Source organism: Saccostrea cucullata, unplaced genomic scaffold (assembly GCF_032062105.1).
Source record: "Saccostrea cucullata isolate Sc308-1 unplaced genomic scaffold, CSIRO_AGI_Scuc_v1 ctg14375, whole genome shotgun sequence".
In the NCBI taxonomy this organism is placed as follows: Eukaryota; Metazoa; Mollusca; class Bivalvia; order Ostreida; family Ostreidae; genus Saccostrea; species Saccostrea cuccullata.
In genome coordinates this window covers 3,340-15,704 of record NW_026919724.1, presented here as the reverse complement: position 1 = coordinate 15,704, position 12,365 = coordinate 3,340, and the positions used below count along the sequence as shown (strand labels likewise).

Genomic DNA, 12,365 nt, shown 5'->3' with positions numbered 1-12,365 from the left:
ATAATTTACCTCCTTTTAGAAATTGTTCATACGTAGAGCATGCTCTTGAATCAACTGAGATATATACACTCCGTATGCAGGTGATGAAGGTATATTGCTGCATAAGTAAGGGAAGTTGACGATAGGAAAGTTAAAGTTGTCACGTTTATCATATAACTTGGTTGTTAGATTACCATTAACGTCTTTTTTAAATAAAATATCCAAGTATGAAACAGATGTGTCAGACTCTGTGGTATCTTTTATCTAAAGCTCTCCTTGATATATCGTATCGACGTAGGAATGGAAATTACCATTGTTAATTGACAATACGTCGTCGATATATAGTAGAAAACTAAGCTTACTGTGTGAAACAAGCGCCCATGATACCCCTTTACGAATAAAAAAAAATGCTGGTTGTGCAAGTTGTTGGTTAACTCTTACTTAAACTTATTCTGCCTTTTGTAATTTAAGGTTTTTCAACGTCGACTTGACGGATCTGAGGATTTTTACCGAACCTGGGAGGAATATAAAAACGGATTCGGAAACTTGACAGCGGAATTCTGGTTTGGTACGTCAGATGCTCAATGAGAATTTATATACTAAGGAAAGGATAATTGCTTAAGGTGTTTCGCTTCTGACGAAATTGAATTCACCGCGCAACTCGAACTGCCGGAAATTGGTCTGAATGTCGTTATAATAAAGAATTCAATACGGCAGAGAATTAATAGTTTCTACAAATAATTATAATCATCATCCATAGAAAGTAACATTATAAAGATTTTTTATGCCAGAAAATAAACATATAATAAGCATTTTACATTTCGCGGATGTGAACCGGATTACGATAATGTAAACAAAAAGCAGACGAGAAGTCAAGGTCTGCGCGGTAACTTTGGTTGAGATGGTGAAACCAAAGTACAGACGCCATGGGTTCGTCTCGAAAAAGCAGAAGGAGAGATATGATAAAGTATCTGCAGGGCAATTGACTCGATGGATTAGGGGAGCTATCCTTACAGACCACAATTACTCCGCCAGTGCAACCCCTGTCAGCGTTGATCACGATCACGGTTTGTACATGTAAAATACGTAATCTAAAAGACTCGTTTTCATATCTGCATCTAAATTACCATGATTACACATAGGTCTATTAGAAATATTAGAAATATTAAAGGGAGGTACATGAATTTGTTGATGTTCATTTTATATACCAGGTCCAATCTAAAGACTTTTTGAACTATGACTACGTGTAGCTATTTAAAAAAAAAATTATAGTAGTTAAAGATGTGCACCAAAAGAGAAGATATTGAATTTTTCTCAATATTTCATTGAAAAACAACATGACATAACTAAGACATTGAAAACTTGTTTTTATCAAGTATATAATTGAATTTTCAAAGATATATTTTGATAAAAACAAGTTTTCATCTGATTGACAACAAAGTTTTAAAAATATAATTTTTTTTGGGGGGGGGGGGGTATTTTATTGAAAACCACATGGCCTATTGTAATCAAAGTGCAACATGGAAATTTGAATCATATTTGATAATAATAAATTTAACTATACATGATGTTATATGTGGATTTCAATAATATATATATATATACTAGGCCTAGCTGTTACAAAAAAAAATTACATTTGCTGATGTCTTACCTTACATGACAATACTAATCAAAGATAATTACTGTATTTTATTTTAATACACTGCACGTGATGAAAGATATACTCATTTGACCCACAGGCCTTTAGATCACTTAGAAAAAAAATTGAGGTGTTAAAAAAAAAAATAAAGGTATGGAACTCTTTTCATAGGGTACCTACTTTCACCAATAAAATTCTTTTAAATTGAATGCTTTACAAATTTACTTTTTATCCATATATAAACAATCTTCATTCCTTCAAATTTCATTCCATAATTCCTTATACTTCTTAAGATATTATGAAATCAATTCCGAAATTGACCTGAATTTTTTAAATTGACATCAGCTTGCCAATGGGCCCAACACTAATTGTTAAGCGGGAACGACAGGACAAATTTTCTCCAAAGTCTATTCTAAACTCAATGAATATTTGCTCATTTGAATTTGAGATTTACATGATTTTTCTTTAATTGGATCATATGATCTTACTAAGTCACAAACAAAATGTTAGCAGTCTAATTGTTTTGAAAATAGAAAGGTATATAATCATGATAATGCATTACGGGAAAAAATTGTTCAACCATATAGCTTCTTTTACATTCATAATCAAAATGGCGGTGTAGTTGTTGATGCAGATTTTAACTTATTAATACAGACTACTTAACCTTACAATCTGGAGTAAGAAATCAACTTTAAAATGTTGAAAGATCTTGCAAATGCTATGCAACTCTTCGCTGCACCTCATACACCGTCTGTTTACATGTGAATGACCAGGGGCCCAAGCAAATGTAGAGTAAAAGAAAGTAGATCATATTTTAGATTGATTTCAGAATATCTTGAGAAATATCGGTATATGGAAAAATATGTTGGCACTATGAATTATTTTGAAAACTGGTTCTTGGAATTTAGTAAGTGTATCTAAACAGTAAACTAGTCAGGATGTGTTACAGTAGATAATAAAGAATGTGTAATGGTGATAATTTTTATTCATTATTCATAGAATTGCCAAATTTGAATATACTGGAAAGAGAGGAGATGGTGGATGGGGAAGAAGTGACTACATCTGAGGATTGGAAGGAGGGGGAGGAGAGTAGTAGAACTTGGAGTGTTAGCTGAGGGCTTGCGGGGATGTTGTAAATGTGGCTTACCATTACAACTTTCACACACTATTTCTGTGTTGACATATGGTTTAGCTTCTTTGTTAAAGGTATGAACTCACCAATTTTTGCACAGTTTGTATAAAAACAACCTTGAAAGGTTTTTCCTTGAATTTTTCTCCATATAAAACAGGCAGTATTCCATATATCCATATTTTTAGTTTTGAAAGATGTTACATTTTTTTCTTTGAAGTAATATGAAGTAATGCATATTTAAATTCTTTTTTCCCAAGCATTTGATTTCATTAATGGTGAATGAATTTAGAACAGTGACCTGTAATTAGGGATTCATTGATTTTACATTAACATTTCAGGTCTGTTGCAGCAATACAAAGTGTAATCATATTAACCATGTAAAAACGGGGAAAAAACATGGAAGAGTGTGGGATGTAAATACAAAGCTATCAGCAGGTAAGAAGTTTAACGTACACATCCCCTACATCAGTTACATGTATATTTATTATTGTCAAGTCACAAGAGCCTGATTGAGTTTTACCTGTATATTCCAATATAAGCAAGTTTGTTGTCCCCCTCAACAGCAACTTGGACGCACCTTGAGAAATTGTTGCTGTCTTGGGGGACAATAAACTTGCTTTTGTCCTCATAGCCAGTAAATAGGTATATGTATCTATAAATTGATGTAATCAGTGGCGGATTTAAGGGGGGGCACACCCGGCGTGCACCCCCCCCCCCTGAAATTGTCAAAGTTAGCATAAAACATAGTTTTGTCGAGGAAATGTTTCTGATGTCTACTCGGTAGACCTCATTTTTACCCTACAAAACCTCTAGAATCCAAGAGCTTCGGGGGGCTTCGCCCCCTTGGCCCCCACCAGGGCTTTGCCTCAAGGCGGCCCCCAGAACCCCTGCCTGAATCTGGCGCCCAACCCGCCAGGGTTCGACACTAACATTTTTCGGCGTTGGTCTAGCCGGACTAGTGCATCTTTAATTTTATTAGTCCACAGGCAATTTTATGAGTCCGTCAAAAATATAATTAAACAATAGAATTTACATTTCAAGGTACTTTTTATACTTTTTTTGTAATAAACAAAGCATGCGTTTACATGAAATGTTTTATACCAATATTTGTTGAAATTGCCTGATCAGGAACTAGGATCGTGTTCCCGATCTCATTATTCTCTATAAATGATTACGACATCCAAATGCCCGACATCTTTCTTTATGAGTCATAATAAATCATAATCCCTAAAATGTTTAATTTCATTCCAATGAGTCCTAAAATTAAGTGCCGAATTGACTCAGAATTACATAACTTTCCGCCAAGATGCAAGAAAGCTAAAAATACATACGGGTTTTCCAGTGAAAGTTGTCGAGAACTTCGGTAATTTTTTCCCCCAGAAAACTTTATTAGTCCATTCGGACTAATACGCCACAACTTTTATTAGTCCAAATGAAAATGTATTAGTCTGGGACTAACGGACTAACGTTAATGTCGAACCCTGCCCGTCTAACTTCAATTCCTGGATCCGCCCCTGATAATGTTTAATTCAGAATAAAAACTTGATGAGAAGGCAAGCTATTTTTAACTTATTGAAGCCAGAGGCTCATTTCAGCTTTCTGATCTTTTTCCATTTATCTGTCTGTCAACTTTTCAAAATATGCTTTAAAGGAGAGGGAAGTGGGTACTGGTATACTGTTTTACTCTTGTGTTTTACCACACAGTCACACCTTGTTTTGGCAATATGCCATATGATGGAATTCACTTTTATAGAAATCCAATGTCTGCTTCCTATTTATCCATGTGTCTGCCTGTATATTCACAAAAGAACCTATATTCACATCATAGAAAGGGTATAACAAGTTAGAATGGGACTTTTTTTGATTTGTTCTCTAAACCACTTGACTATTCAGATGGAAAAAATTCTCTGTAGAACAGCAAAGCCTTATTACTGTATTAATCATATTGATATTGAATCATCCTAATGTAGATCAATTCAAGTTTTGTTGCCATTACCCCTAGGGGTTTAGTTTGTTAAAAGTATGGGTTCTATTTTTAATTTCTGGTAATAAAGAGAGAAAATAAATGAGACTAAGGTGAGTGTTGTATTTCACAAGCTTCTTGTTTTAAGTGATTAGATTGATTTTTTTTTTACATTTATGAATTTGTATTTACAGCAATTGTACATGTTGGTATTGGTGCAACGCAAGTCAACAGTCTCCTTTCTGAGCTGAATATACCACCTGTAAGCCATGCCATGCTGGACAAAAGACAGAAAGAGATAGGCAGAGCTGTTGAAGATATTGCTGCAGAGTCTATGTCTGATGCTTTGCAGAAGGAACTGGAAATGATGAATGAGTGTGTAAACAATATAAATTCAGTTTAAATCTCACTATTTAGCTCAAATGAGCCAAAGGCGCAATAGAGCTTTTTTGATCAGATCAATGGGTGTCCAGCATACATGTGTAGTGGTCATATGGTATAACCTGTGTTGGTTAAGTCACAATTACTAACATGTATGTCACAAACATAACAACCCATTTAATTTTACATATAAGATACATGTATGTACTAATTGCATGCATTTTTGAAGGAAAAATTGTCTTATTTTCTTTACTTATTGATGGAGAATTAAATTATAAGGAATTAACTTCATAGTTATCCAAGTTATAATAGTGTAACCTGCTTTGAAATGAAAGCCTCGCTGTATAGAAAGCCAAAACTGGCACAACCCAGGATATACAGTATAACTTGGGTAGCTATTAAATTCATTCCTAGAATGAATTAAAAAAGGAAAATTTGATTGAAGAAAAAAAATTGAAGAGTGACAGAGACACAGTCTAATCAAAATTAGATGTTAGATCTGCTCGCATAATTGCTACACTAGCATCTAACAACATCCTATAGAGGGTCACTCAGAGTTCAAATTCGGAACAACCCTAGACTTATTTTCTTCAATTACGTCAACAAATAAACAATGATTTTGCAAGAGACAATTTGATTGGTTGATTAGAATTTGACCTCTGACGTGACCCTCAATGAGATGTTGTTAGATGTTTGTGTAGCGAGTATGCAAGTGGATCTAACAAATAATTTTAATTAGATTGGACAGAGACAGTGACTTCCTAGAGTATTGTGGCCCAAGCCCCAAGAGCCTCGTGTTTTAGTTTTGATCCCCAAATGAAAATCATAGGGAATACCTAATAATAATTGATAGTGATCAAGTTAATAGAATCTGATATACTGATAAATATAAGGTTTAGTCATGTACAGTATAATTTGTGTTGATAAATATGCAGAATGTTATGCACATTAGGGGGTGTTCTAAAGGAGACAGGTTCACAGTTAATAACTGATGTCTGTTATTTAACTATTTTTCAGAGAGATGAACGAAAATGGACTAGTTGTTGCTGTAGATGCTGGATGGCAAAAACGGGGTAGCGGAAAGACATATGATAGTTTATCAGGTAAAAATACTGTAAAAGCACAAATATTCGGGGGGATTAAATTTTGTTTATTCCGTTAACAAAATTCAACAAAATTAAATCCCACACGAAATTTTATATGACTATATATTGAATAGGGCTTTAAAAAAAATATGTTTGTTTCCTGTAACATTCCAAAAAAATTAAGGGTCGGTAGGTCGGGATTTTTTTTTTCTTATGAATTGTCAAACATCCCTGGACTCAATATACCAGGTGTCATATTTACAGTGGACATCCAACATGGCATCCAAAATGGCTGCCTAGCGGCAGAAAACGATCTTCAGAAAGTTGTAGGGGGAAATTGTTGTTATAATAATGATTACTCTTTATAACTAATCAAACTTAAATGTAAACTAGGTTGACATATTTTATGTCTCAAGTTAAGCTACAAGCTAATTTTCTTTTTTTAATAAATGGAATCAGCTGATTGATCAAACGAAGTTTTGCCATTTGTCAGAAAAAAAATTCACCCGGGGGTAATTTGAATGGGTCGGTCGGGTTACAGGAAACAAACATATTTTTTTTAGACCTAGGGTTAGTTTTAAAACAACGACGAGATTATTTTTGATGTCAAAGCAACAAAATTTTATGCCCACGAAAATTTATGCTTCTACAGTAGACAAATTTTAGGAAAATAAAAAAAAATATTGATGATTAGAGTGATTACTTTACTTCGTGCCCAACATAAACTATGCATTAAGTTTGCTTAGGACTTGATTCCATTAAATATGTATGCAAACAGATGCAGTAAATTTAGAAAGACACATATCTCAAAGTTCAACTGTCAAATATTCTTCTAAAGAACAGCCATGAATAGTTATGTTGCTCATGCAGGTAAAGCATATTCAGTTTTGTTCGAAATATGGACCCAAGGTGGGATAATGGAGCCAAAAAAGGATATAATGTTTACACGGGAATATATATAGGAGGAAAAATCATTAAGAGTCATAATGAGTCAAATCAAAATATTAAAATATTAGGTGATTTTACACAGTTAGCGTATTCGCTAATCGCTCTATGGCACGCAACCAATTTTTAACGACACTTATTAAAAACATTATTTACCAAAGCATTGTCAATACTTAGAACACTAACTTCAAAGAAGTAGGAATTTGGTCCCTATTGCATCCTGCAAACACGTTTTATAGCAACTGTTTACTTTTTTAAAGTTAAACGATTTGCATTAATTATACAGCACCCCTCATGAAAAATAAATATTTGACCTACATGTAATTATGCTATAGTGCACTGGACGCACAGGTTCATTGCTGACTAAAGGGGTTAAAGGTTATTACCAAATGCATACATGTAACATCAGTGATCGAGTTTGATTTTCCTTGCCAAAGTATTAAGACATACATTTTATCAAGTTAAGAAATGCATGAAAAATGCTTTAATAAAAACAACGAATACATCTATAAGTTATACAGTTTTTCTAATTTGTAATTTTTCAGGTCATTGTTCCATGGTTGGTCCTCTCTCCAACAAAGTATTGTCATACTCTCTGAGGTCTAAGAATTGCAGAGTATGCAGTGTAGCTGAATCAACCAACAAGAATCCAGCAGCCCATGAGTGCTCAAAGAATTGGGAGGGTAGTTCAAAGGCCATGGAGGCAGATATGGTTATTGAGATGGTCCAAGATCTACAGAAAAGTAAAGGAATAACCATTGATGGAATCATTGGAGATGAGGACTCTACCACTATTGCAAGACTGAAAGCTAATGTCAATGCTGATATTAAGAAGTTGTCTGATAAAAATCATCTAAAGAAACTGTTTACAAACTCTTTGTTTACCTTGAAGAAAAAACATTCATCTCTGACTTTGTCTGTGATAAAGTACATTCAGAAATGCTTCAGTTACTCCATAGCACAGGGAAAAGGAAATGCTTCTCAAATCAAAGAAGACCTTTCATCAATTCCATTACACATATTTGGAGATCACCAACACTGCTCCTCAAGGTGGTGCAACTTCATTAACAACCCTAACCTGAGGTACAAGTCACTTCCACATGGAAAACCCCTGAAAGATAGGTTCCTTCAGGATGATCTGAAAGAAGTCTTCAGTTCATATGCAAGTCATTCTGATCGTCTTTCATGCTTAGGAAGCACACAGTCGAATGAGAGTTTTCACAGAATGGTGTCTGCAAAAGCCCCAAAGACCCATCATTACAGCTCTTCTTCAAGCCTCAGATATAGAGTTGCTGCATGTGTAGCCCAGAAAAATGTTGGACACAGATATCTTGTAAAGGTTTGTAAATTTTTATTTTTTCATGCTTATTGTGTCATATCTGAGTTGAACCACTCAAGTTATCTCTTACATTTGAAAATTCTGCAAATTTTAATCAAAAGCAGATTGTATTGTATATCTGAGTTGAACCACTCAAGTTATCTCTTACATTTGAAAATTCTGCAAATTTTAATCAAAAGCAGATTGTATTGTATATGTATGTACATTGTAGTTGTACATAATAGATTCTTTTATCCTTATTAAAGGTTAACAAGAAATTGGGCCTCTCTCCTGGCTACTATACTCGACGACAGTGCATTCTGAGGGATTTACAAAGAAAGCGACAGAAGGCCATTTCAGTGACACAGAAATTTAAAAGGAGAAGGAGAGAATTGAAAGCCAGGAAGTACGTACTAGTATACTTTGATTGTCATTTGTCAGGTGTAAAAAACCTTTTGTCAACCTCAAAAATGAAAATAAACCAAGAACAAGTGAATGATGATAAGTATGAATTTAAGTGGGAATTAATATCAGGATTTTCATTTATTTACAACTCCTAATTTATTAGCTGTACATTAGGTGATTGTTTATTTTGCTAGGCCTTTTGTAAGACCTCAGTTTAGAATCATTTGTTTTACAGTATACATCTTCTTTACAGAATTCAAAGTATTTCTACAAAAGAAACAAGGGAAGGCATCAGTTATTTAACAGGATGTGATCTCCAGCAGGCCTCTGACATCGTTGAAATTCCAGCTCCAAAAACAATTCCAAAGTATGATCATCTCCCTTCAAGTCAGCTGTTAAATGCTGAAGAGATCTATTTTGATTTGGAAACTACTGGACTCGGTAAGAACCTAGATTTAAATGTTAAGTCAATGCTGATGGTTATGGCCCTCTTCCGGTATTTCTTTTGTATGCATTTTGAAGGAATAATACTAGAGTTATCATAGAAAACGAATAGAAATAGAGACTCTTGCATAATTCCGGTATTGGTACAAGTAGTTGAGCATGTTTTATATCTTTCAAAACTTTACCCTTCCTTCTGAGGACACTGATTAAAAAGAAATTGCATATTCTGAAAGAATTCAAGCATCTTTGAAGGAGTTAAGTCTTGGGGAAGAGGGTTACTATTATTATAATGTTTCAAAATTTTTTAAATCATGCATACTGTAAACGGATTACATTTGGCTGTGTATTCTAATAGCGGATTTGGCGAAACGCAGCAACCGCTAAATCAAGTACAACGCTAAATGTCTTGCACATATACACATAAAGAAGAAAATGAAGAAATGCGCTAAATCAAATCTACGCTTACTTATTCAAAAGTCAATTTCTGCCAAATATCATACATGCTAAATATAATACATTTACAATATATCAATTTTTGTATGTATTTTTTTTAATGCTTTTAATTTTAAAAACTTGAATTTACTTAAGGAATGAATTAAATAGCAACCCAAATTATACTGTATTACCTGGGTTGGGGCAGTTTACGCATTCTAAACCTCAAAGCGGTTTATAAAAAAAGCGTAAACTGCTCCAACCCAGGTTGTAGCAGTATAATTTGGGTTGCCATTTAATTCACTCCTTATGATTTAATTTTCAATCATCAAGAATATAAAACAAGACAAATTTTCTCTTTATAACGCCTTCAAATAGTTCATATTTTAAACGTAACGTCAAGCGGATTGATACAATTTGATGTAAGTCATTGTGACGTAAGCAAACCAGATTATACAATTTAGATTAATTTTTTATCCAATCAAATGATGCGTTACAATCAAAATTAAATTATTTGTTTTTTATTTTCAGCAAGGGATTCTCATATTGTGCAGTTGTCTGCAGTTAGAAATGATGAGGTTTTCAACAAATACATCATTCCAGAAAAACCAATGTCCTCAAAAGCTACAGAAATTACTGGAATAAAAGTAGTCAACAATAAAATGTACCACAATGATGAGGAAGTTGAGACAGTCAGCATTAAGGATGCACTGATCCAGTTTATCGACTTCATGAAGAAATCGGAGTCAGATGCTGTTCTAGTTGGACACAACTCCAAAGTGTTTGACCTTCCTGTGCTGTTCAACATTTTGAGTAAATTAAACATTTTGGAGGCATTCTCATCTGCAGTCATTGGTTTCATTGATACCTTACCTCTTTTCAAAATTTCGCATCCAAACCTTTCATCATACTCACAGTTACACCTCTTCGAAGAAATTCTACAAGACAAATACAGTGCGCATGACTCATTACAGGATGTCTTAGCCTTGAAGAGATTGTTGGACCATACAGGACCTTCCCCTGAAGTCAAACTTGCTGCATCTTTCACTTCAAACTCTGCCTTTGCCATATTCCATCACAAGAACACAACAAAAAGTCTAATGAGCACACTAAAGCCTTTATTGGACCAAAAGGTGATTTCGAATGGAATGGGAAATAAGATTGCCAGCAGTGGACTCTCCTTATCACACTTACAACTGGCTTATCGCAGAAATGGTAGGGAGGGAGTACAGGATGTGCTGACAGAGATAACAGATAACAGTGTGCGTGTGACAAAATCTAGAAAAATCATTGATTCTGTTGCAGATTTTCTCAGATCTGAGCAGTAACGCAGTTGTATGATGTTCTTTGTATGTAACTATGTTATTGTTTGTTTGGTTGTTTGTTTGTTTGTTTGTTTGATTTCTGTGAGCCAGTGCTCACTAGTAATACCCTCACTCTGATGTGAATATGGACAGACAGGAATAAACAAAGTTAATTGACAATGGATTCGTACAAAAATGAATCCAACCATATTTCATGTCTAAAAAATTTCAAGCATCTGTGATGAGTAGTTGTGGAGAAAACTGTGACAAAAATTTGTTATTTGTGGTACAGACAGATGCACAGATAAACAGGAAGTTGACATCAGATTCGTCTAAAACCAATTCCAACTGTGATGAGTAGTTGTGGAGAAAACTGACAAAAATTTATTATTTGTGGTACAGACAGATGCACAGATAAACAGGAAGTTGACATCAGATTCGTCTAAAACCAATTCCAACTGTGATGAGTAGTTGTGGAGAAAACTGTGACAAAAATTTACTATTTGTGGTACAGACAGATGCACAGACAATCAGGAATTTGACATCAGATTCGTCTAAAACCAATTCCAAATGTGATGAGTAGTTGTGGAGAAAACTGTGACAAAAATTTACTATTTGTGGTACAGACAGATGCACAGATAATCAGGAAGTTGACATCAGATTCGTCTAAAACCAATTCCAACATACGGCATGGCTAAAGAAAGAGTGTGCTAAAACTTAAAGCATCTGTGATGAGCAATTGAGCATGATGAGTGATTGCTGAGAAAAATTGGACAAAAATTTGTTACTGACAGAAAGACACACAAGTGTAGAAAGAAAAACATTATAAACCCTGTGCTTCAGAGCAGGGGTATAATTATGCCATGTACTATTGTTTTTTTCAATGTTTATTGTTATAGGTAGTTTGTAGTTGAACAAAACATTTTCTTTCCATTCAAAATAAATCCTTATTTAGAAATTGACAACAATTTATTTTCATTACCCATATTTTGAGCATACATGAAAAATTAAAAGGTGTTCATTGATATTTATTGAAGAAGACTATGTGCATATTAAATTGAAACATGCACAAATGAATATGAAAGGAAATTCTGTAAATGTTTAATATTGTGTATGACCTATACTTGGCAGTAATCTATTTTTCAACAATCGGGCTAGGTTTGATTTCTAGCAAAATTTTTATTGTGTACTTATAAATACGCAGGTCATAAAAATAGCGATGTTCTTGATATAGCAACAGCAGTTTTCTGTCAAAGGCACAAAAAATCTAATGTTTACAGTATATAAAAATGTTGTATGTTACTTGTAAAGGTAACGATTTGATAGATCTCTATCACA

General features: G+C 34.0%; 1 protein-coding gene across 1 annotated transcript; it reads left to right on the top strand.

The window, feature by feature from the left end:
• Nucleotides 1-450: 450 nt before the first annotated feature.
• On the top strand, nt 451-12,075 carry LOC134236604 (uncharacterized; the record flags this gene model as incomplete). Its single annotated transcript, XM_062718779.1, has 9 exons — nt 451-542; nt 2,695-2,824; nt 3,089-3,185; nt 4,908-5,088; nt 6,112-6,197; nt 7,670-8,463; nt 8,709-8,848; nt 9,101-9,288; nt 10,255-12,075. Coding segments are annotated over 9 exons (2,505 nt in total), but the record flags the coding sequence as incomplete, so codon positions are not given.
• Between the last annotated feature and the right edge of the window lie 290 nt (nt 12,076-12,365).